The following is a 27,148-nucleotide window of genomic DNA, read 5'->3' on the forward strand; positions in this document are numbered from 1 at the left end:
TGAAGGTAATTTCTCTCCCCTCCCCTCTATCCAGATATTCAAAGTAACTGTTTTTACAGGAACAAGTAGGAACCTGATCCCTGGAGAGATGGCAGTACAATTTTTATACCAGTCAAACAACCAACATCTGCAGCATTAAAGATTTTACATTCATAAGGCCAAAAGGCAGCAGAAATGCAGGTGTCTTGCTGCAATGAAAACTGCAAGCACTTGTCCTCAAAGGCCAATTAGCAGTGATTTACAGCACTGAAGAATGCTCTGGGGGAAACTTTCAATAAAACTAATAAAAATCAAAACAATTGCTTCTGGTTTTTTTCAGCCTAATTTAACTAAGGAAAAAAAAAAGAGCTCATCTTGTGCAGCTGCCTAATTTTCAGGAGGATTAATCTTTTACTTGGGGACTCATTTTCATTTCACAGAAGTTGTCCAGGGAAATTCCAGCAGGGACTTTGGGAAGCTGGGAGAGAGCAAGCAGCGAGGCTGGCCGTACTTGAGCAGGTTCCATCTGGCATGAGCATGTAGCCATTCAGGCAGTAGCACTTGTAGCTGCCGTAGGTGTTCATACAGCGGTGCTTGCACGGCCGTGGCTTTAGTCCACACTCATTCAGATCTGAAATGAAGGGCACAAGGGAAGAGGGTGGGAGAAGAAAACACACCAGGCATGCGTGGAAAAACTGCCAGTTCAAGCTGCTGGAGGAGGAAGGAAAAACACAGCAATTAGCTTTTATACGCAGCTCAGCTGATAGCAAGCATCTAAAACATCCTGCACGAAGCGCTGTTCATCCCTCCAGCCAAACAGCTTATTTGGCTTGGTTTCATAGATGTCTTTTCAAAAATAACAGTATTAGCATTAGATGAAGTGCCAGCTGCTTCATTAGGCAACACACAAGCTCAGGCTGGCCACGTCTTGCCACTATTCACATTGACGCCATGTCCAGGACCAGGCAGCACTCGGAAGAGGAAAGAGGAGAGAGAAAGCAAACATCACTCTGCAATCACTATCAGTGCTTCTGATAGCAATTCAGTGATTCACTATCATGCTTCAAAATTAGTGGCAGAGGAAGGTAGGAAAGCTGATGCCAACTTACTCTAAAAAATCTCACAGAGAAAATTCAATCCCTATCATCTAAAAAATACTAAAAGAAAGTATCTGACATCAGCTATATTTGTCAAGGACCATCCATGAGGGCTAGCATTTCAGATTTACAATTTAATAGAGAATTCATGGCTTGAACTGAAAATATTCCGCCTAGAGTTTCCATATTAGAAGATAGAAGTTCAAACAAGAAGATGATTTCCTTCAGAATTCTCTTCCAAGAATGTGTTGATTTTGTCTGAGTAAGCCAGAATAATTTGTCAGTTATTATTGTTGCTAGTTATTTGCACAGTGATGAACAAAGATGAGAACAAAGATGAAAATAATAAATCTCTTCGCAAATCCAGCCAGTTTAACCTAGAACCGAAGAAAATGAGTTATCAACCATCATTTCTAATACTGCACCATGCTGTCTGGAGGTCTTTTGCAGACAGAGAATTGCCATTTTTTCCAGAAGTTTTCCAAGAGCCATCTCCCAGTCCTAAGCACCATCATATGAAGTGTCAGTCAATCCATGTAGGAGAAAAGTAAGCCCTGAGGCTCCCATCATGTCATAGATACACACACAGTAGCCACTTCATAAAATGCCAGCTGAGGAGGTGACAGATGCCTCCTGTGGACTAGAAGCAAAGGCTCAGGGTTAAGATGCCAAACCAGAAAGATAAACAATGGTTGCAATGAAATCAGTAATTTATTGATTGCTTTTCAGAAGTAAAGCTGAAAACTTAACTGGGTCTGTGTAGTAAATGGAGTGAGAAAAATTACATTCACTGTGGAGGTGAAGTTAGAGAAAACATTGATTCTAGACAACTACACCTGGAATTTTACAAGTTCTTAACATCTGGATTTTAAATTTGTCCTGAAACTCTGCAATCCATTGGTTTGTGTGAGTAACATTCTTCACCTTACTGTTTTCAGGCAAAATATTTTTAAATGGCATTCTAAAACTGAGAAATGTATTCCATTTCATTTTGATTGGTAAAATGCAGAGCCACCAAGAGAAAAATACATGTATCACACTACAAGTCACTGATGTAATCCAAACTCAGCTGCAAGGATGTTTGTCACTGTTTTGTCACTGCTATTCCTGAGAGCTCCTAACAGTGTTTACATGTATCATTAAACTTGCTGTCTTCTGGCCTACTTTGTTTCCATCTTCATGGGGTGAAGGAATAGCAAGCATCATGCAGACGTGACCTTCCCCAGAGCCCTTCCCCTTAGTTCATTTCCCAAGGTCTCAGGAAGAACAGGATGTTTAAGGACAAGAATGCCTCCTGCTCCCCTCTTCTGCAAGACAGCAGCAGTAAGGGATGTAATTTTCCATTTCTACCTGTTAAGGCTGGACAAGATGTTTCCAGGAAACCTGAAGGGGAATACTTCCTCCTCAAGTGGCGAGGAGGATCAAGTGAGCCTAAGCAGGACTTCAGTGAGGAAAGATTGCCAAATAAGGGCATGACCTGTGCATGATAAAGAAGGAGTGATGACCACCTCTGCCATCTTCCTGGGGACCACGTGCTGCAGAGACAGCATCCCTTTGCAGCTCTCACTCTTAGGGAGTCGGAAAAAGTTTCAAGAGTTGCAAGGAGAGTATTCTTCTCACAGCAGGCACCAATGCCACACTCCCAAGAAAGTACCTTCTGGGTTTGAGAGAAACAGCTGTAGAAGAAAGTACATTTTGTCCTGTGAAAGCAGGGTTCTCTGCTGGGAGTTGTGACTATGGGTATATGCCTAGGCCAAATGGAAATGAAGCAGATGATTATGCTACAGGGCAAGTTCTCATTGTGGAAACCTTCATGTGAAAAAAAGGTTTACATAAAAATCTCCAATAATAAGCAGATGAAAGTTCACATTTTGAAAGGCAAACTTCTCTTGGCAGCACAAAAAATAAAAATTGTTTTTTCATTTTTCTGTAAAGCATACCACAAGTAGGCAGTTCCTGACAGACAGTATAGCACTATTAATATATTTATTATGCATGCAATGTGTCTGTTAAAAAAGTCATTGTTACATTCAAAAACTCTGTTAGCATTTGATTTCAATTCATAAATGTATCCCCAAGGAACCCATAGTATTGAATATACTGAAGTTCATTGACAGCCATAATTCTGAAGTAAGAGAAAAAAAGTTCTCTTAGTCTAAAATATCTGTATTCTTCCTATTTTTTACAAAAATAATCACTTTACAAAATAAAGGTATAACAGAGCTAAGTTGAAATTATTTAACTAGAAGTAGGAACAGAATAAGGAAAAGTAACACTGAAATTAAGTTGACAGGGCAGGATTTTAACACTGCCATGTGTTAAGTTCTAGTGTTTAAATTCCACTGCACTTCAGGTCCTAAGTTTAGATACTCCTGACTACTAAAGAACTGTCATGCACTTACTTCCAGAGTTATGACCACAGACTCAAAGTTGAAAATAAGAATTTACGACTGTTCCCAGTATATCACCCTGCATAGAGTATAAATTACATTATGAGCCTTAAAATACTGGATCCTTTTACAGGACTCTGAATTATACACCACCACTTGATACAAAATATTCTTAGTACAAAAATGAAAGCTCTGGTATTGACAAATAGACACCTATTAGTGACATACTATGAGAATAGTATAAAGTGCAACACTATTAAAAAGTTAAACAAATTCATTTAATTTCTTTGTGGGAATGTCCACTCATTTTCCTGGATTTGAGAATTTCAGTTTTCAATATTTTAATTTCCCACATTCCCTACAATTGACAGCCAATGCAAAACCAGCACTCTTGATTTCAAAGTAATACCAGGCAGTAGAGTACATAAAAGCAGACTGACTGTTTTGGCCACTATTGGAAGCAGGTTTATAACCAAGACAAGCTGCTGAGCACAGGTATTTTATATCTAAAGGAATTAAATGAAATGTGAGTGCAAGGGAAGGACAGAGTGTTATGCTGGCAAACTCGGATGTGACTCCTTTGACTGCTGCACTGCATCACACATGGTCTTGGACCAACTTCAGTGCACACCCAACAACAGGCCACTTATTTCTAAGCAGATTCAATGCCCTCTGCTATTTTCTTTTAATTTGCTTCTGCAGACTTCAGCACTCAAGACTTTTTCTGCCTTTTTTGCCTATCACGTAACTTGGATCAGGCAACACTGAAGTTAAACATTCAATATCACATTTACCCAACTCTGAAAATAGAAATCCAAGGACCAGAAACCAAGTAGAATAATTAAACTGTTATCCCCATAATATAAACAGTAAATCAGCTTTCATTTCCAGCAATTGCAATCATACTACCATGTCAACTTCATAAGAGATGTCTATCACCTGAACAGTTCTGTTCACTTAGTCTGACTAATCAACAGCTGACAAATTGAATTTTTTTAGCCCTCCTTTTCTACAACTTCCAACTTCATCTAAATCACAGTTTTGTCTTTATCTAACCTGATAAACAATTTCCATCACTATCACTTTACACAGGAACTCAGAAAAGGAAAAGGGCGGGCTCTGAAAAAAGTGCAGAGGAGAGAAACAATGCAAGTGACAACCACGAGTATGGAAGAGTCAAAACTTTTCAAAACGCACACAACAGCACCAAGAAAATACAACCAATTATTTGCTCTGCATGCTAAGGGTACTGCAGGTTGAGCTCTCACATCCCAGCCATTGATGGGTCTATCAGCCTCCACTCCCTTTGCAGGAAATTGCACTCCTGTTTGAAGCCGTGCAGAGAGGAGGAGGAGCACAACACCTGAAACACAGGAGCACCTCACCCCTCACTGCTACATTTCCTGCAGGATGATCCAGGGGGTGCAACACAAGAGCTTCCCTGCTCTGACCAAGTAGACTTGTGTACAGCTGCACATCTTCATAGGATAGGGAGAAGGGATAATAAAAACATGGCAATATGCATTACTTCACTTAATAAATATACATACATATCAAGTGCTGACAAGAATTTCAAGCAGTGAACTTTGCATCATTTTCCTAGAACAAACAAGGTAAGAGAATTAAAAGTTACAGAAAAGCAGCCTTAGATTTTTTTTGATAAAGACAACCTTTCCAGCCAAAGACAGTTAACCTGTATGTGCTTTAGATTGCTAGCAAAAATTACATCTATTTATATTTCTCTTACTGAATATTATCTGTATTTTCTTCAAGAGCAGCTACCAGAAAAGTGTTTTTGATGTACACATTTGGAAAGTATGAGTTCTGTTGTTATCACTATAAATTAAGAGAGGTGGCAGAGGGTATTTTCTCTCAAGTGGCTCTGTACAGCTGTAAAGCTGGATCAAAAAGCCAGAAGGGAAACACCAAAGCTATTCAGGAGATATGAATGCTGTAGGGAGAACACAAGGTTAGCTCTTGTGCAGCCACTGCAATTTGATTGCTGAGGATAGCAACATAATTAAAAAAGTATCAGGTAGTCTTAACTTCTGAATGATCTAAAGTGAGGTATGGATTGTCAAGCAACTGCAGTACCACTGGAAAAGGACAAGCATCCAGCATCATCACACAGTCAGGGCTGAACAGGCTCTGCTGTGAGGCTGGGCTGATCTCCTGGATCAGGTTTATAACAAAGAACACAGCCTGATCCATGGGGCACACGAACAGGAGATGTAAAGCCTGTTTATCAGAGCTTGTACTCCAAGAAAGCCTTTCACTAAGAACATGAGCATACTTTACAGCCCAGATTCACGCATGCTAGAAACACTTCCATCTCTGCAGGGAACTCCAACATCTTCTCTGCCAACATTGTTACTCCTGTTACTATTCTAGAACAGGATTGAGAAAATGGGCCACAGGTTGAACAGGGCAGGTGCTGTATTAAGGTGTTGTATTATAACAAAATAGGTCACATTTATCCCGTGCCATTTGAATCTCTTGCCAGCAAAAGCAGACTCTGCATTCACTGCACACTTTCAAGTCTCATCCAAACACTGAATCAGCACACAGCAAGAACACAGATCATGACCCCAGGAACAGCTCCAGGGTCCCACCATGCAGTAGAGCAGCAGCCGCCACCTGAACTGGTGCACATTTGGGGCACCACAGTCAGCTGGCATCTCCGAAACCTCGTCTACATCTGCCAGGGAAGCTTTGTAACCAGCACCATGCAAGAATATTTCATCAACATTGCCCAAAGTGCTTCCTTTGATAACCCATCACATTTTTCCTTCTTTAGCATTTAGTGGCAAGTAAATAGTTTAGTTCAAAACTGAAGCCTCCAGCTATTTGCAAAGCATTTTTTCAATATTGTTAAACTATTGACTACCTATAAAAACTGTTACACACACATCTAACTGTTAGTTCACTGCACTGTTTTCTAAAATGGCTTTGGATTGATGAAAACTTGTAAAATAAAATCAAAACAACACATCCTTTAAAATGTCAGCCCAGAGTAAGGGGGGAAAAAAGAGAGGATAATATAAGAGATGATGGAAACTTTTGAGAAAACTGAAAAACACAGCACACATTTTCACATCAGTTTGAGAAGGATTAGTAAATCTGAAAATAAATACGTATCTATTTTTAAAGAAAATAACTTAGTCTAAAAATCAAACTGTCATAAGAAATTTAGCAATATCAGAATACACCCTTAAAGAAAATCATTCTAAATATCACACTTTTCTACCATACTTTTCTCAGCACTCAGAAAATGCACAAATTTTCCTGTAGACTGAGAAAACTGCAAAAGAGATATAATTGAGATATCTTTGTGTGTGAACAGGTCTTAGCCATCAAAGTCTAAAAATCACATTTTGCAATTCTCTAATTGTTTATACCCTATGATCTTTATACCATTACATGCTTTGGACGTAACTTTTGAGAAAAAACCCCAAACAATGAAATTTGATATTCCAGTAAGAGAAACTTCATCCTTACTCTAACCCTTTATTAGTTTAATGCAACCTTGTTAGCTCAGGATTAGGAACACTAAAATGAAAATGCATTAATTATGAGGTTTTTAATGAAACAAATATTATTCCACTATTCAAATCTGAAAGCTGTGACTTTATAAAAAGCAACAATCCTGACCATAAGGTTTAAATAATTTGCTTCTGATTAAGGAGAGCAGGTAACTACATTCTATATATTAATCTCAATGATTTCTTCTGAATGAAAGCAATTTTGACCCTGTGTCATCCCACTGCAGATGTCAATCTCTCTACAAAAGTCAGTGCAAATATCAGACTTGCTGCAGCAGTAACAGACCTGGCATATGAGTTCATTACTCTATAAACAGAGGGGACACACACAGCATTGGTGGGGGTAGGTACAGAGATCAACAATACTTCCACGATTTCAAAAATAAATTCTTTCTTACCTTGGTTGCAAGTTTTTCCAGTGTATCCTGGGTGGCACTTACACTTGTTTGGCCCAATGCATTCACCGTGTTTGCACCCTGGCTGGCATATAGCTGCAAACAGAGGAATACTCATTATCTTTCCACTCCAGCCACAGCTGACAGTGAAATGTCTTTGAAACTATTGAATATTTCAATAATTTGAATATTTGAATTATTTCAAATTACTTTGAAATAAACAGCAACTACCTACCAAATAGAAGTACTGCCTATGTTATATTCAGAAAATAAATACAGAAATCCAAGAAATAATAGAAAGGCATTTTTGGCACCTCTCTCGATATGACACAAACAAAATTCATAAAGTAAACATTCAAAGCTTCAATAGCAAATAACAAAAGCATAGTTTTTGAATAAATATAAGAATTCATGCACAACTGTATTTTTGCTGATGTAGGATTAGCCAACAGGAATATTTTCTTGTGTAACTGAAACACATTCAACAGATTAAAATTTTAAACAGCATTTCTAAGTCCTTTGCATTAGAAATCCTTTTCTATTATTAAACCTACTGGAAAAATGCAGTATTTACTATGCTCTAAGATGTTGTTTATCATTATATGACAAAATGCAGATACACAATCCGGCTGAGCTCTCTGCTAAAGCAAGATAGATACAAAATAGACAGAAATCAGATGGTAGCATAACTTGAATACCTTGTAACCAGGATTTATCTATTTACCCCAGCTTAAACTTCATTTTATAAAGTAACAGTATCATTTGAAATCTGCAAGTAACTAACCAGATCCAGATGCAATGTTAATCTGACAACAACGGGCTGTATCATAAAACCAGATATATTGAGGACATAATTTAACAGAAATCTCCCAGAATGCACTTAAAAATGTAATTTGCCTTCTAGCCAAGCTGTTCAACACAGTTAAATTAAACAAAAATTAAAAAAAAAAAAAAAAAACAAAAACAAACAAAAAAGATATTTGGTTTGGTTGTGGAAGAACCACCCATGTACTCCTTTAATGTTCTGAAAATCTCCATAAGATTCAAGGCATCCAGCACTGGATATTCCCACAAATATATCCAGAGAAGTAACTGTTAGCATAGAAAGAGTTTGCTCCAGTTTTAGGACTGCCTTTATTTAGGACTGTTTCAGGACTCCCATTGTTATCAGGCATGTTTTTTTGTTTAAGTGTAGTGTATATATATATATAATTAGGGATATATCCTGAGACCATAAAACCTTATTTTAAATCTACAGCTCTGCTCCTGATGGATCTTCCTAGTATGATGGCAAAGTCTCTTTCCACACAACTGTTAAGAATATCTTAAAAGGCAACAGAAATGCAAGATCTTTGTTAATTTTTTTTTTCCCCCAACAAACAGTGTCTGGAAACAAAGAAATGAGATTCATATTTAGAAACACCTCTCAATGGAAGTGTAAGGGAAAGGAGCTTCTCAGACTACTAAAAGGGTGTGCTTCAGGAAGTCTGTCCTTGGGTAACGGACAGATCTGACTGAAGAGCATCTGATCCACCATGAGACACTTCTAGAACATTGTACTTGGAAACACTCACCGCTTTTTTAATCACTATGGCCATCAACAGGAAAAAAGGATCTCCTTTGTTAAGAGTTCATTTAGATGCTGAGATTTTTGTCTTCCTGGCACCACAGACCCAGCTCTAATCAGAGGTGATGGTGGCAAACTGAAAACTATGAAGACTAACTTAATGACTTCAAAGCAACCAGGGAAAAACAAAAGTTGTGATCTAAACTACAGTGGAGAAAAAGAAATTACTATAAATATGCTTTGGAAACTTGCTTGAATTTTCAACTGCACTTTAAAGATCTGTATTGTGAAGTGGGATACACTTATTTAAATCAGTTCTTTTTAAGAAACAAGAAATACCATGGGATCACTTGTGTAAAGTGTAACAGCTCAGTAATTGTTAGAAGAACCTGTGGCAACTTTAGTTTTAGCTGAATTTTTTATGCCTTGGTCCCTCCTTCAATTGCAGAGATTGTACATTAGCAGCAGCTCAGCTAGAGAAAAAAAAAATCTTATACTTGAAGACAAAAATCTCTATTATTCCAAGGAAAGCTTTCAAATGACTAGCAAACCACTGTCCATAAAGTCAGTCATCATAAAACACTGGAGGTTTTGCACATTAAGTGGGTATTTGGAAACCTTTGTTTGCTGCCAAACACTGTTCTTGAGGAAAACCTGTTTATTAGAGTACATTCTATGAACGTGGGCTACTTCAGCATTACAAATCTTATTTAGACACAGCTGAAATTCAACACAGTATTAAAACTGAAGAATTTCTATATACAGGAAAAAATGCTTTGCAGTAGGCTTAAAAACATCTGTAGCTCAGCCAACACCACAGATAAATCTGATGGCATTTCCTATGAGGAATCAAGCCACCCACAGGATAAAACTTGTGCATCTTCCTATTATTCCTTTATCAGGGCTTTGCAGGGTGCTCAGGACTAAAGAATCAGATGGTTCAGCCAAGTCTGCATGCCTGGCTGGGGTCCCTACTGAGCCCTACCAGAATGACCAGGCCCAGAGGGGTGGGTCAGCTCCAGCCCTGCCATCTCCAGCATGAAAATCCTTATTCAAAGGAGAAGCTGCCCATACAAGGCAGAAAATCCACTCACTGACTCCCAGTGAGCTCTATTTGAACACTGGCAACAACCAGATGCAGGTACAAAAATAAGCTTAAGCCAGACTTTCCGCATTTCTTTTAATAGCAAACAATTATTTCAGCTGTTTGGCATGAGTCAGAGCATACACTACATGTGCTGATGTGACTGGGTCCTTTAATTCTCCATTCTACTTGTTTTCCTGCAAAGCTCCAGATACAACAGAACAGAATACTTCAGTCACTCCATTCACACACAGACAAAAGGAGTTTCTGCATTTTTTTGAAAACAAGTAGACTCACAAGTAATGGAGAAAAAAAGTCTCCCAATTACTACTTTTTGCCTCTTGAGAATTTAGGAATTTCTCCACAACCAATAAACCATCATTTCCTTCCAAGTGACCCACATTTACAATGACTGAAATAACCCACGTCCCTGGATTTCAGCCTGTTATGTAACACTTGCTTCCCTACTAGGAAAGAAGGAAACGTAGACAGAAGGGTTACTCCAAGTTGAGAAAGTCACTCTCTAATGAGCATAGGGCAGTGAAATCCAGAAGGGTCTGAAAAGGACTGCCAAAACCCAGTAAAAACTTTCTACTCTTTATAATAGTAACTTCTGTAAACAAAAGTTAAAATTATACTGGCACAGACAAGTGCCATTCAAAATGAGACTGCTAATTAACTGTTGAACCAGTATCAAAGCAGACCTACCACATCCAAGGATTACTCTCTGAAAGCTGTTAAGCTGAACTCCCATTGGGTAGGAATGTGGATTGACATGGACAGAAAAAAAATCCTAAGCACAGCAATTTTCATTTTTAGTCAAGTCTTGCTTTTTTATCTCTGACACAGAATAAACTATAATTAAACTTTCCTTTTCACTTTATTGACCAATTCATTCAAGAGATAATCAGCAAAAAATAAAAAAAAACTCTGGTCTCATGATTATTCACTTCAGTTGGATAATTTTAAATGCATTTTTCTTGGGTCAGATGTGAAGATTTGCTCTCAGTTCCCATTAACTTCAAGGAGGTATCCTAGGGCCTTTTATTTGGCCATAAATCTGAGTACCTTTTTTCAAGGTTGGCAGGAACTACCTTTTCCCCCAAAAATAAGGTGACAAATACCACATTTTAAGTCTCACTAAAACTTCAGGACAAATTAAACTTCCTGTAAAAATAACACAAGGAATTGAAATGTGAATGGGTGGTTTGGGTTTATGATGGGTTGTTTGTTTTTTCTTTTTTTTCAAGTGTGAAAGAGTGGAAGAAAGAATTTCTGGTGAAGTGCACATGCTGCTAGCATGCATTATGCTCGTGAAAAAGCCAGAAGCCACCAATCTTCTGAGCCACTGCTTGCTGTTGGTGTTATCCAAGCATTACTCAACCATTCTGAATTATTATCTTTAATTGTTGCACAAATACAACAAATGAAAAACACATTCAACAATTTCATTATGGGTCTGTAATGCTGGCAGATGTTTTGATTTCATCTGTATTTTCTCAATGCACCCAGTTCCCTCACAACTGCTTTGAAAGTGCACCTCAGACTCGGTCAGATCCTCTGCACTAAGCTGCCCACTTTCGAGGGCATGGGTGACTACCACATGCTGTCCCCTCTATTCCTTCTCTTCTAGAATTTTAACATTAATGATCTCTTTGTTGACTACCAAACACTGTTTGGTGGAGTCCTCACCAGAAGATTGCACTGCCTGGTTCCTACCTGACTAATTCCTCTTCATTTGCGGCCAGCAATGGAAATCCCTCAGCTTTCTCAATGGACCGTTCCTAGCAATTGAAATTCCCTTTGGTCTTCCAACACTCCTAGCTATGTTTTTCATTAAAACAGCATTGGGTATGATTCTTATATTCTTTTTCTCTGCTTTGTCTCCCAATTTCTGAACTTCTTTTTCATCTCTCTGAAGCCTAAAATTATGCACAGAAATACCTGCATCTGAACCAAACTATGCTAACCATCTGCCTGAATGGCCTTGTTTCTGCCCTCTCTTCCTGAGTAACATACAGCCCCCTATTTATTCTGACTCCAGATCCCAGCTCCTTAAAATTCAATTTGCTCAGGCACAGCAAGTAATTTGTGCAGCAGCCTAGAAATGATTACACAGTGTATTCAGCTTCACAAAACTCCATTGGATCCTCTTACACTGCTGATTGCAGAACACATTTCCCATCTTCAGATCGTTTCTTACATTCCCCCCAGTACCAGCTTTCTAACAAGACTTGCATGTAGGTGAAAGAAGCTTTCCTCTAGGCTGCCTCCTCCACTGAACCTGGGTGCCTTCCTCCTGTGGTGCTCACAGACCACAACACCAAGTTCCATAATACTTCTCTCCCCCAGAGGCAGCTGCAGCTCACATCTCTCTCGCTGTTTACCTTTTGCAATTCTTTATAAATTATGCAATCACATAAACATGCTCAGGAAAATGAAACTACCTTATTCACAGTAATTTTGATCTAGGATCCCAAAGGTATGAGCTAAGTTATAAAATAAACCATTGTAGATCTTTCAGAGCTGCATATTTCTTCTTTGTTCAACTACATACTCCAATTACTCACAACTGCTAGAGAATGCATAGTTACTAGAAGGTAGTAAAAACGCATCATACCATAACTCTCATTAGGAAATTACTTCTGAAAAAGTGACTTTGCTTCCCAAGTAAGTGAATTAATAGTCACAGAATATATCTCTGCAGAGATTAATAAGCCTGACTAGGACAACTGGGTATTAATTTTCAGATAATTTCATCTGCACAATGCTTCTTAATCTATTTCTTGGGGAAGATAAAAAATGTCCTTGACCAGCTTCTGTAACTAGAAACTGACAATAACATCAGACAAAATGTTAGTATCTAATGCCTGAATACTTTTTCAGAAATTATTTGCCCTTATTTGTGACATTCATGATGTCAAAATGTTCAAGTTTTTATCTGAAACATACATTTTATTAAGTAAGTGGCTCCTTATTTTTCATGCACAACTCCAACACTTACCCAAGTAAATCAGTTACTCAGTTTGCACTTCTGATTCTGGTAAGAGTACATTAACATGACAAACTGCAACCAGTGTGGGCCATTCACTGCAGTGAATTCTTGCCTTGGCTATGACTGCTGCCAAATGTGTTTCTAAACCACACAGACAAATCCAGACTCTGGCTTATGAATGCCTTGATATTCAGAACAGCACTACACAGCATGCGTAACTTCAGCATGGGTAACACTGAAATCAATATGATTTAATGAAGTCAGTGGAAGTTAATCTAATGCTTATACACTTAAATACTCTTTCTTAAAAATCAGCAGAAATCTGATCTAACACACGCAAAATTAGAAAAACAAGAATTACTTCATGCTTTGTCAAGTTCGTGTTTGCATTTCAAGTGGTTCACTAAAACGGCTTAAAGAATGGTGCTTATCATCTCAAATGCCTCTTTGTTACCTGAATTTTTCTATGTGTTCACAGAATTCCAACAGGTAGAAATGGGATAGCATGAGTGTCTCTGTGTGGTGACAGAAGACCAACTGGGTCCTACTGATATTTTGTTTATTCGAATATAAAACATCCACTGGCTTCAGCAGTGTAACTTCTGTATCACAGCAACAAAGCTGATTTCACACAGAGATGAATGGCTGACTGCTTTGCTCCTCCCTGTCTGAGACTCGTGCCTCTGCCACAGGGAGTGCAAAAAGAATCACAGAATCTCTAGGCTGGGAGATATCTTCAAGATCATGGAGTCCAACCCATGCCCCAACACCTCAACTAAACCACGGCACTGAGTGCCACATCCAGTCTCTTGTTAAACACATCCAGGGATGGTGACTCTACCACCTCCCTGGGCAGACCATTCCAGTACTTTATCACTCTTTCTGTGAAAACTTTTTCCTAATATCCAACCTATATTTCCCTTGGCACAGCTTAAGGCTGTGTCCTCTCATTCTGTCAGTGCTGCCTGGAGAAAGAGACCAACCCCCACCTGACTACAGCCACCTCTCAGGGAGTGCAGAGAGTGATAAGGTCACCCCTGAGTCTCCTTTTCTCCAGGCTAAACACCCCCAGCTCCCTCAGTCTTTCCTCACAGGGTTTGTGTTCCAAGCCCCTCACCAGCCTCGTTGCCTCCTCTGGACACGCTCCAGCATCCCAATGTCCTTCCCAAACTGAGGGGCCAGAACTGGACACAGCACTCAAGGTGTGGCCTCACCAGTGCCCAGTACAGGGGAAGAGTGACCTCCCTGCTCCTGCTGGCCACACCATCCCTGACACAGCCCAGGATGCCATTGGCCTCCTTGGCCACCTGGGCACACCGCTGGCTCATGTTCAGCTGGCTGCCAACCAGCACTCCCAGGTCCCTTTCCTCCTGAGCACTGTCCAGCCACACCGTCCCCAGCCTGTAACATTGCAGGGGGTTATTGTGGCCAAAGTGCAGGACTCAGCACTTGGATTTATTAAACTTCATCCCACTGGACTCTGCCCATCCATCCATCCAACCATTCCAGGTCTCTCTGCAGAGCCCTCCTACCTTCCAACAGATCCACACACGCTCTCAGCTTAATGTCAGCCCCAAATTTGCTAATGAAAGACTCAATCCCCACATCCATGCCATCAATAAAAATATTGAACAGAGCTGGGCCCAGCACAGACCCCCGAGGGACACCACTGGTGACAGGCCACCAGCTGGATGCAGCACTGTTCACAACCACTCTCTGGGCCCAGCCATCCAGACAGTTCTGAACCAGCAAAGAGTGCTCCTGTCCAAGCCAGGGGCTGCAGCTTTTCCAGGAGTGTGCTGTGGGAGACAGTGCCAAAGGCCTTGCTGAAGTCCAAACAGACAACATCCACAGCCTTCCCTGCATCTACCAGGAGGGTCACCTGGTCATATGAGGAGACCAGGTTGGTCAAACACAACCTACCCCTCCTAAAGCCCTGCTGGCTGGGTCTGACACCCTGGCCATCCTGGAAGTGCTGTGTGATGACACTCAGTATAAATTGCTCCATAATCTTACCAGGTACTGGGTAAGGTTATGGAGCAATTTATATTGAGTAACCTTACCAGGTACTGAGTCTATGATTACCAGGATCCTCCTTCCCACCCTTTTTGTGAACTGGTCACATTGGCCAGCTTCCAGTCCTCTGGAACCTCCCCAGTGAGCCAGGAACAAATGAGACACATCAGTTCCTAAGGAGCAGCAGACTACAGCCCTGGGTACCAAAGTAAACTATGCTGATTTCATTTTGCCAGGTTCTACACTGCTGGAGACCAAGGGCTGTAAAGTTTCCATGTTCTGGGAAGGAAAACCTGTAGTGGAAGTGCAAAGCAGGCAGTGGGGGGCAATAAGTGCCTCAGCCATTCCAAAATAACCTCTCACTGCACATGATTCAATGCCATGAAAGCAAATTAGGCCTCCTAGGTCTGACGGCTTGTAAATGCATTGCTGGTAGTACAAACAATTTGCAGAAATGGAAAAATACTGCACAGGGCTTGAGGGTAAAATAAAGAAAAGGAGTAAAAAGGGAAAAAGTGCCATATTTTAGAAAATAAGTATATCATTGTATAGGCGTCTGGGATAAAATAGCCCTGTTAATTTCTTTCCCTCCTCATCTTCCCCAAATCAAATGCTTAAAAAACAAAAAACAACAAAAAATTACCTTCTTGTCACATATTAAAATTTTCATGTAAACTTATGACTTCAAGGCCATAACTCCGAGTCATAAACTTGTCAAAATTATTTCAAGAAATATGTTCAGCTAACCTTTGGGCTGGCACCTTAGGCTGGCTATTCTCTGCCTTAAGACGTAGAACGCTGCAAAACAAATCCAAAAGAGAAATTCCAGCTTTTTTTTTTTTTCTCTGTAAGGAGGATGGACTTGGCTGTGGTTTTTATCAACTTGTTACATTCCTGGAGAATTACATACATTCAACATTCAGAGCTTTTCTGAAATAAAAAAAATTCTAGTACACATTTAAAAATGGAAATACCTTACATCAGTATCTCATTATGAGATTTAACAAACACATTCTGATACATAAGAGTAATTAAATATAATGATGTGATGCTATTCTTATTCAATCAACTAAGGAACTACACTTTGTCAAACTTCATACAGTAAGTAGTTGTAAAAATTCTCACGTTTCATGGTTCGGGTTCAACATGTCCATCAACAGAGCACAAATGCTTTTCTTAAAGACACAGTATCCTTTCATTTAAGTGCGAGTATATATTTTTAATTTAACACTGTCTTCACAGCTCAAACACAAAGGCCTAGCATCTGGATGCTAATTTGAGAGCAATTAAAATTACACCCATTTATATGTATCTGAACATCTGCAACCAATAAACATGTTGGCACACAAATTTACTGGTCATTTTTATAACATTTAAAAATGTAATGTCATCTAAATTAAAAGTAATACTTACTTTAAAAGAAACCTTTTCAGCTCTTGCTACCACATGAAACAAGATATGCTACATAACTTAAATAAGATGAAAACACAGATATATGTCTCAGGCTATTTGGAATCAATTTATTTGCCATAAATTAATGTTAGCAGCATGGCTTGTTAGGCTACACAGCCTTGTGATAGCAGGCTGGGACTTGAGCAACAGCAGCTCTTTGTATTTTAAGTAGTGTGTGACCAACACTTCAGGGTTTTCTATGATTGCAACTTATACTTGTTTAAATTGGTTTTAACTAGGAAGTCCCTTAGCCTTGGTTACAGTGAAAGGAAGCTCCTCAGGTTGTTGCTGGGCTTTCAGAGAAGACGCAATTATGAATGTACTACAGTTGCAATTGTCAAATTGATTACTGATGACATTTCCTTAGAAAAAAGCAGGCTGAAAAACTACTAATCTACATATGAAGTGCATGAGGAATGCAGTAGGGAAATGGAAAAGGATACTGTATCTTTAACACAGTCAAGTCATGCTTTAAGCACATAAGGATCTAAACTGGGAAAAAATTGAATAAAAATAGCAAAACCTCATTTTTATTCTTGAATAGCAGTGTAAAGCAGTATTGCAATTCTGTATAAAATGCCTTTTCTTTGAAAAGTACCAGGGATGCACAAAAATATCAGTCATTTTATAAGAAGCAGAAATGCTTCATATCAGTATTTATTAAACACTGCCAATACAATGCATTAATTCAGATGGTGATCTTGCAACCCCAAATTCAGTAGCAAATTTCTTACTGACTTTAGGGATGTTTCTTTCAATGGATCAGCCTCCTAGAAACTCTTATTTTCACAGGTCATTACTGACAAAATCATGGTTTTATTTTGTGCATCTTGGACTATACAGAATTGCCATTTCCACTGAAAGCAATGTTACATGCGGGAAACAGAAATCCTAAGCTGCCCACGGCCTCTTCTCCCATTGATGTGTTGGATGATTTATATGGGTAAATCATCTTCAACTTCATTTTTACCAATACAAAATCTCCTTCTAGGCATCAATGAGAGCACAGACACTGCTTCCTCCCCCTCCCACCCCTGTAAGAGATTGCACAGAACAGGTACACAGCCTTTGAGCTCATCAGGACAGCGGCAGCACAGACACTGCAAGAGCCTTCCCAAGGGTTGTGAGAAGGCAGCAGCATGCACAGTTCCCAGCAAAGCAATCAGGTATGCCTGCATCTGCTATACATCAACTTGTACAAGCTCCTCTCTCTTGCAAGTGCTCTTTAGAACTTCCTGAAATCATATGCTTTCTAGCAGGTTTGGCTAAATCTAAATGCCAGCCTGACATCCTTCAATTAACACTTTTTAGTGCTGCTAAGCTAAGGGGAGGTGTAAACTGATGATTTGACTTTATACATCCTTGACTGTTCTGTCCCTAGGCCTTTAAGCCAATTGTGGTGGAAAACTACTTTGTTGACCTACTCTGGGTTTGCTTCCCAGGTAAAAAACACTAAAACCTCAGCATGAGGAGATAACCAGATAGAGTTATAACCAATGGGCTCTCTGAGAAAGCACACTCATCTTCACTACCCCTTCTGGAGACAGACTGCATGGATTTTCTTACTGTTTAAGGAGAATTACACATAGAAATGGGTGAAGTCATCAAATATCACTGCTTAACAAACCCACGTTCAGTTAAATTTTATTTCTGTTAAGCATCTTCTGTTGATCAAACTTTCTATCCATCAGACAAAATCTGCCGACTCCAACAGTCACACAGACTCAGGTCAGCAGAGGGTCTGACAGTAGATCTGTATTTGTTTATAGAAGCTGCAGATGTGGTCTTCTCTTCTGTCTCTATTTTAACACAGCAAAAGGAACCATTTTTGCCATCACCTCCAGCAAAGGAGTTGTCCAAACTGTAATGCAGAATGAGAATTCAAGCCACTTCGTATTGCTTTTCTTCTAAAAATCCTGAACTTTTTAAATCTATGTTAAAATGTTATCTCTTTCCAGTTTTTTTGCTGTTAAACTGCAGCTAAAATTTTGAAACAATCTTCACATCTGTAGTGTACCTTGACTACATATAACTGGTGTACAAATCAACTACAGACACACAGCCAGGTTCAAAGCAGGTATATTTTGTTCATGAAAGACACACACACACAGGCAGAAATTATTTTTATAGCTTTTGAAAAAACTATAGAGATATTTGTAAGCCAGTTAAAAAAGAGGCAGACAGACCATTAGTTTTAAGAAGAGTTTTGAGAGAACCTAGATAGATGAGTGGCAAAAATACCCACAAGAAATTATTTTTTGCATTTCTGCAAGATGTGTGCAAGGACCTGTGTCCTTTAAAACCCCTTGAATGGGCTCTGGGTTAGGACAACACATTCAGTACCACAGATGCTGTTGCCTTACAATGCAAAAGCATTTAGGAATTAAAAATGCACTATTGATACCTGCTTTCAGCAAAAATACTGTCACAGGAAGTCACCTCCCCTGCTCTGAGAAAAGAAATCCAGAAGCAACTCCTTCTACCCTCACTTTTATTCTGGGTTATAGCTCAGCTGTGTGCACAACAGTAAGACATAAAGCAAGAAAACAACTCCTCTATTTTTACACATATTTCATCAGGTACTTTATCAACATACCATCTTTCAGAGAGGTAGGCTTTTGTGTGATTATTCCCACTTACAGCTATTACTCCCACACCTACTAATTAAAGTGCAAGTAAATCCTGCAGGCTGGGCAACAACATGGGATTTTTGGACTAATTTCAAGTGGGATATTTAAGATCTAACTTTAGAGCATTGATGCAGTGAGTTCCTCAGTGTAAAAATTCAACCCTATCAATGACGAGGGCACTTCATGGGAGCACCAACAGTTGGTGTTTAAACATAATTTCTGTTGCTTACAAATTAGCCTTTCAATACACCAGGTTGAATTAATTAATCTTTTACATACCAAATCAAAATCTAAGAAAAGCTACTTAGTTATGTTAATGATGGAAGATATGCACAGTTCTAAATTGAAGCCACTAAACAAGCATGGATGGACTTTCAATTTACAAGGACTAAGAAATGCCAATGAATTTGAGTTACATTTGTTCAGACCCTTTGAAAACATGCCTCTATTTTTATCAATCTCAAAATGCATTTAGCTGCCTAAACATGGATCTCAATTGGGTATTCAAAACCCACAAGAAAGAAAAAAAAATCCAACCTGATTCAAAGTTCTTGATTCTTTCAGTTTGAAGGACAATTTCTAAGCACATTTACTGGAATTTGAAAGGGCATTTGGGAAGGGAATTTCATGAGTGAATACTTTTACTGGCTGAGATGTTACAGCTGACACTGACAGGCTCTGGAAGGAAGCTTACAGACAGATCAGACCTACGTGCACAAGTCTTGATTGGTGTAAAGAGGAGAGAGGATGTTGTAAAGAAAGAAGTGTAAATTAAAGGAAGACCCTATTTCAACTTCTTCCTACATGTTTATAAGAGCAGAAGACAGCTGAGTTATTATGCTGAGTGACGTTGCTAAGCAGCACTAAGCATGATTATGCTCCACGTGCACTCCCTTGCCAGTCAAAGGGACATAAAAGGAATAACTTCACACTTCACAAATCCAAGTTTAACTAACACAGTTCAGTTTCCATTTGCAACTCTTTGGATGGATTATGGATGGAAGATCAGGAGCATGGAGTCACCAAGGCTTAAGGCCTTAATGACACTCGTCAGCTGCACCACACTCGTGCTCTGCTAGAGCTGACATATCCAAGCTTAAGCATTTGTCACAACTAAACCACTACCTTAAATCACACTGCTGGTTTAAAAAAACACTTTTCTCAATAGCTGTGGGCAGAGGGCACGCCCACACCTGCTTGGTGGAGCAGCTCAGCTGGACAGCAGAAAACATATCCAGGTATATCAGTGACCACGTGCCCTTGGCTCGTCACAGTTCAGAGGTCTCTGCAAACTGGGACCACCCTATCATGTATCTGTGTGCCTGCTCCACTCTGCCTCCAGCATGTCTCCTCCCCTTACATTTGTTGTCAGAAGGATAAATTTAGAGATAATTAGTGCTCGTGTGGTAAATTATGCATGAGTAAGCAGGTGAGAGTCCAAAGGTGCTGTAGCAGTTGCAGGCATACCAGAGATGGCTCAAGTTGGTTTGAAAAACAGCAGTTCCAACTCACTAATAAAGAGCTCAACATTATTGCCTAAATACTTGAAGCTTCTTTTTTGGACACATTTATGAATGTTGGGTCTCACTACTAATTTTTAAGCCTGACTTTATACTTGTTTTCCTTGTGCAAACAGAACTTCTACTAAAACACCAAAGAAAATGTACATCTAGTGAAGAAAGTCTGACATCTATTTATGCCACTCATTTTGGGGACAGGGCTAAGAGCTTTACCTTTGACCAGAGAGAAAGCAGAAGAAATTATCACGTACTTGACTTTTTGGAAAATTTTCAGTGATATTCCTTTGTACAGTAAAATACCCAAGTTTTCCTTTGAGGCCAGGAATGTTGCCTTCTGTGCCAGGTTATCCTACATACTGGGTGCCACATTCCCAAGGTGGAGAGTTGACTACAGATTTTCTATTTGGCTGCAAGCACTAGAGAGATTCATTTAGTGTAATCTCCTGCTTTGTGATATGTCTGGAATTTTCACCACCCGCAACTGGGGCAGATTTTCATGTTTTATTTTGCCAATAGTTTGTCTCCCATTTAGAACAGAGAAGGAGCTGCTGATGGTTTCAGTAATATTTTCACCTAAATATATGAGACTCTTCTGACCCTGCAATTCAAAAATTACCAGTACGTAAAGAGAAAAAAAGGGGGAAAATGCTTTTTGAGACCTAAGTGATAATTGTATTCTTTTGAAAGTCTGGTCCCAATTACTGGAGATGATCCCAGAAAATACCTATCTACATGTCTTCTAAATGTGCATGGAGACAAATTTGTGGATAATGGACTAAAATGCAGTGGAAGGAGGTGACAATTCACCTACCTTTAGCCTTAAGGAAAAGAAAAAAGCATTTATAGTATCTGGAAAAGCCAGCACTAAAAATTAACTTACTGACAGAATTCAAAGAACAACAAATAAATTCTACTTTCTGTGTATTATTACTTTTGTCTCATTTCCAATTTTTAATTATGAATCTTTCGATAGTATAAATTTATGCAACTTCTGTCTCCCAATATCATAAAAACGCAAACACAAATCAGATTTGGTAATAATGAGAAACTAACTTTCACCTAGACATGAACTGTAATTTATGGTCACAATATGGAAGACAACTTGTCTAAGAAAAGTGACACAGTAGTCTGGACTATTTTGGTTTTTGTTTGGTTTTTTTTTTTAAACAAAGCAGTTATTTATATTTTCAAGTTGAGCCTTCATAGCCTCAAACATTTAAACACACAATGATTTTCAAATAAAACTGCATCACAAAAGGTGGACATAGATCCTATTGCCTCTGGAGTAACCTCAATCAACCTACCAAATATTCTTCTTCCATCTTCATAAAATTCATACCAAGGAAAGGACTACTTGTTACTAATTAGAATCCTAAAAATCAAAATTATTCTTTGTATGGCCTGAGAGGTATCAACCCGAGATCTCTGCATCAAAGAAACAGTATCAGGGATGTTGTATTCCAGAAGTACTTTCCATAGTTTTTTACCAGTCATCTTATATATCTATTAAACCTTATGGGCTTCTAACATACTTAGGAAGAGAGAAACCAGTCTTGCTGCTTACAGATTTGAACAAAACCTTTGCTGAGAGTTGCATTTCTAATGCATTTCCTATCTTTTGCCAAATATTTGCCCTGCAGACTAGGAATTTACAGCATTTAACACCTGTTCTATTTTGAAAATGGCTTGACAGAAAATTAGCTCATCCACATATGTTTGTGTCTAAATAAAAAAAATAAAATTAAAAAAACTAAGGACCAGTGTTTATAGGCTTGCTCCTCCAAAAACTTCAGGATGTCCCTCATGTATGAGTGTTAAACATGAGTAAGCAGCCCCACTATCAAAGGTTGCAATTTTAACAAGCTGAGGTCTCTAAGTCACTCCTAACAATTTTAATTTTTACACAGTACTAGCCTCCACAGAATTCTTACTGAAGATGTAGTTTATGATGAAGACTTATCTACTGGTTTATCCTGCAGTCATATCAAAGAGTCTAGCTAGATGTGAGAATCTCAGAGATGTGTCTTTTCACATGTGACCCAGTAAAAGGATGCTGTCAGGCAGATTTATTCCCTTAGTTTAGGTTTACTGAAAGAATACTTGAACTTAATACTTAATTGGAACATTTCCATCAATGTTCTAAGTGAAATATCAGTAATTTTGGTTTCCTTCTTGGATGCAAATATTATCATCCTGCAGTGCCTGTAACATGACACAGTGTAGTTACAGCAGGTTATAAGATCAGAGTACAAAACGAAGCAGAAACCAAAAAGAAATTTCCAAATTCTCATTGCCCTAACTCCACTTTACCTTATTTGACTGCAATCATTTTTAGCACTGTTAAAAACAGACAGAATTTTAACATGACAGCATCCTTCTAAGTCAGGCAGGTGCACACGTGCAAAAGCCTAGCCCTGAATGGTAAGGATGTGTGTGAACATGTGAAAGACATGACTAGGTGTACACAGGCCTTCTCTACAAGTGACTAGAAGCCCCAGCAGCAGTGATACTCACGTTGGCACTGTCCCCAGGCCACCCGGGCCCAGCCCCAGCAGCAGTCAATTCTGCTTCCAAAGCGACACAGTCCTGCAGACGAGACCATTTGTCTGGGCCACCTGTACAAGACAGTTCCACAAAGTCTGGTGAAACATTGTAAAAGTTCAAACCATCAAACATTTTAAAAGCTCAAATCATCCTAGAGTAAAAAAAAAAATAAAAAAATTAATTTACCAACCAACAAACCCCAAAGGACAAAGAACAGCAAAAACTTCTCCTGCAGAGATGTATAATTTTTTTTTACTTTTTTTGAAGAGAGTAACTGCTCTCTTCTGTCCCTGGGATATTTCTATCATTAATACTTTGTTCACTTCAAAAAATGCAAACGACAATAGGTGAAGGGGGAAATGATAGTTCGGATAACTGAGCAAAGCCTGAAAAAGCTGACATGCTTTGCAGTATGCTCACTGCTGCCACTCCCAGGCTGGCACTGAACAGAAATTCAGAAGTCTGAAACGGAACCTATAGTATGGAATAAAGGCCACCATAAAGTTTAGGCTTTGTTTTCATTCACAATAGATGGCAATTTTTTTCACTGAAACATTAAAGGAAAAAAAAAAAGAAAAGAAAAGCTTCTTGGACTGTTAAACAGAAATTAAATATAAAAGGAGCGCTGTAGTCTTCCTTTGTTCCAAGGAAAAGATACCACGGCCTCAAGCAGTTGTAAACTATTGACACGAATGAGTAATGTCTTTAAAGGACAAGCTGAAATCCCGTGAGCGCTGCGTTTGAACAGATGCGATTAAAAACAAAAAGAATCCCTGGGGAGGGCGGGGGTCGCGCTGGCCGCTTGTCCCGCAGGGCGCAGTGCCCTCTCCCTGCAGCGCTGCCGGTCGCGACACTTGACACGACAGGACGCGACAGGACGGGGCACACGCGCCCCGAGCTTCGTGTCAGAACTTGAGCCGCGATCTCCGCCGCCGTATGCTGGGAGTGCCTCCGGGCGTCAATAAGCTAATTTTATCTCTACAGCACGCGATGCGCTTTGTTTTTAATTCTTGCGGGACGCGGCCCCGCCAGAGCAATGAACTTATCTTGTACCCAAGCCCGTGATCGGGCTGCCGAGCAACGCGCGGCGCCGGGCAGGGCGGGCGGCTCGGGGCCGGCAGGTCCGTGCGGGAGCCCCGGGAGCAGCACCGGCGGCCCCGCGCCTCCACCTGCGGCCCGCCCGGCCCGCACCGGGGAGCGCCTCACGCGTCCCGCCGAGGGCTCCGCCTCGCCGGGAGCCAGCCCCGGGGGCCGGTGCCAGGCGGGAGCCCCGGGGCCACCGCAGCGCCCCGCGTCGAAAAGGGGAGAGCCCGGGCTAGCTCCGCTCTCCCCGAGGGAACGCCGAGTTCGCCCTGCCCGGCCGGTCTCGGCCGCCGCCCCCTCTCTCCCCGCGCCTACCTTCTGTCAAATTCCCCGGCCGCCCCCAGCGAGAGGCAGGACGCCAGGAGCAGCCGCAGAGAGAGCTCCATGGCCGGCGGGGCCCCGGGCGGGCGGCGGTGGCCGAGGCGCTCCCGCTGCCGGGCGGGCGGGGGTCCGGCTGCCGCCCAGGCCGGCCGCGCTGCCACAGCTCCGGGACGGCGGCGAGCTCGGCGCCCTCCCTTTCCCTCTCCCGGTCCCTGCCCGCCCGCCTGGCTGCCAGGCGGAGGAGGCGCGGCGCGGGGAGCGGCAGCGCCGCCCGACCCCGGCAGAGGCGCCCGCGGCCCGCCCGGGGCCGCCTCCCCTGCCAGGGGCACCTGGCGAGCGTGGGACACCTGGGGCGGCAGAGAGCGGCAACGAGCCCCAGCTGCTGCCGACAGCGAGGCACGAACCGCGGTCTGGGGGCACTGAGAAGGGTGGGCTTCCTTGTCATGAGCTTTTGTATCTCGAACTTCCTGAAGGAAGATAGTTACGCCCTCCTCTCGGCAAAGCTCCCGTCTAAAGGCAAGAAGGTTATGATTTGGCCTTCTTTTACCAACAAAACCTTCCCAACAACAAAGCTTCTTTTAAACACTTACAAGGTGGATGTGGTTTCTTCTGTCTCAAACACTTCTATTAATAGCTCTCAGGTGGGACATCAGGTGTCCAGCCCTTGTCCAGAAGAACAAGTGACTAGTTTAAACACTAACCACACAGCATGCAATGTGCTTGCACTGTTACTGACAGCAATGACTGCATCTGTACTCACCACTAACATGTTAAAATACAGCCCTTATTTTTGTTTGGTTTCTATGAACTACGGCTTTGGGACTTACCAAAGGACACTTCTAATAGCAGCCTGTCACCAGTTTAGGGTCAGAGTTGTTCTGAGATCTCTCTGATTACAAACAGCTAGGGTCAAGCACTGGGTCTGGGTTGCAGCATTTGTTTAAATTGTGCCCACATCAAGGCTAAAGCTTGTCAGCTGTTCCTACAAGAGTCTGGCTGTAGCTTAGAAGCAGAAAACAAGGATTGTCTCTGGATTGTGCTATAGCACAAAGCCAAACCCTTCAGAAAGCAGTTGTATGCCAACCACGACTTAAAGTTTCAGATTTCAGCTGGTAGCTCTGTGCAGAGCATTTTCCACCCTCAAAACATTTCACAGATAATTCAAGTTATACTGCACAAAGGTGGCCATTTTTTGCACAAGATACAGATTGTGCTAGTAAGCCTTCAACAATTACACCTTTTCTCAGAATTATTTTAGCACTTTCTGCTCACGTTTGAGCAGAAGACCCCCTCCAATGCTCCTTCCCCTCCTTTTTTCATCTTTTCGTGACCCTACAATCCCCAAGATAAACTTTCTGTCCATAGCATCAGCCCAGAACTTTTCAGACACAGAGAAAAAACACTTTAGAAGCTGAAGGGAATGATTCTGAAAGGTGCTTGTGCCTGTGCTCAGATAACATGCAAGCCCTCCAGAGGACTCAGGTATAAAAACTGCACTGAGGACCAAGCCTGGTTCTCTCCATTCACATGAGAAGCTGATAGCCAAGCAGTGAATGCAGTGACACGGGGCTGTTTGGGAAAGACAGAAGAGCATCTGGCTTGCGTTAGATCCTTGCTGAAATATAGAGCTGATTGCCAACTCTTGACTGATTGATAATTGTTTTCTTTCACTTGGATGTGTGATGTGGTGTAACAGACCATGCATAGTGAAATCACTGTCAAGATTTAATGGGCAAAAGGGGATATAACCTATTTGTGATAAACACTAGGATTTCTTTCTGGCAACAGCATCTGCGTGTGCTTTTCCAACTTGAAGGAAAAAAAAAAGTGTACACAAATTACACCACTGCCAAGTCCAAGACAAGTGCCAAAAACAACATTTGAACATCATTCTGAATTAAGGTCTAGGGCAACCTGACACTTTCCCTCTCATGTCCAAAGGGACATGTCATGAAATCAATTCCTTTAATGCAATGCTGCATAACGTTACTTAATGTACACCGCAACTTTAAAGCACACGCTATTCCTTTAAAGCATGTTCACTCACAGATGGCAGTAAGATCATTTAATCTCTCCAGACTGCACTGAGTATTTAAGACTTCCTCAGCAGCCTGTTGGGCTCTCTTGTTATGTTAATACTAGTGTGCTGGTCAGACATGGTGCCTACTCTAATTAAGATTGTCTGCTTTTGGTTGACTTCTGCTGCCTTTACAATTTGTTTTGGAACATCAACCCAAAAAAACAGTTAACCAGTCACTCAAAGATCACATATTACACTTCCATACCCATCAGTGGAACTGAACATCCACTCACTTATGAATTCATTTGTTTTGGCAATGGTTCATCATGACTAGTGGTGTTCTCCCAGCAGTTAAGGCAGTTTCTCATATCCATGACAGTAGAAGGATTACTGAGCTGTCAAAGAACCAGATCTCTTGATGACTTAAAGGTGTATTAAGTTGTGTGGGTATGCCTCAAGATACTATATAGAAGATGGAAACAGAGAAGTTGTTAGCAGTGTGACAATAAAAAG

At 40.7% G+C, this 27,148-nt stretch overlaps 1 protein-coding gene across 2 annotated transcripts in view; it reads right to left on the reverse strand.

Annotated features, from left to right (window-relative positions):
* The window catches only part of NPNT (nephronectin), a 49,479-nt gene extending 24,645 nt beyond the window's left edge, over window positions 1-24,834 (reverse strand). The window contains exons 1-5 of one of the 2 annotated variants that reach the window (XM_036382975.1): window positions 24,610-24,834; window positions 23,182-23,282; window positions 15,813-15,863; window positions 7,407-7,499; window positions 491-610 (exon numbers count right to left, since the gene is read on the reverse strand). In XM_036382975.1, coding sequence (XP_036238868.1) covers window positions 491-610; window positions 7,407-7,499; window positions 15,813-15,863; window positions 23,182-23,282; window positions 24,610-24,680 — 436 coding nt within the window. In that variant the 5' untranslated portion in view covers window positions 24,681-24,834. The remainder of the gene's footprint in view (window positions 1-490; window positions 611-7,406; window positions 7,500-15,812; window positions 15,864-23,181; window positions 23,283-24,609) is intronic. The other variant, XM_036382977.2, reaches the window with a different exon arrangement.
* Between the last annotated feature and the right edge of the window lie 2,314 nt (window positions 24,835-27,148).

This window comes from Molothrus ater, chromosome 4, assembly GCF_012460135.2.
Source record: "Molothrus ater isolate BHLD 08-10-18 breed brown headed cowbird chromosome 4, BPBGC_Mater_1.1, whole genome shotgun sequence".
NCBI lineage: Eukaryota > Metazoa > Chordata > Aves > Passeriformes > Icteridae > Molothrus > Molothrus ater.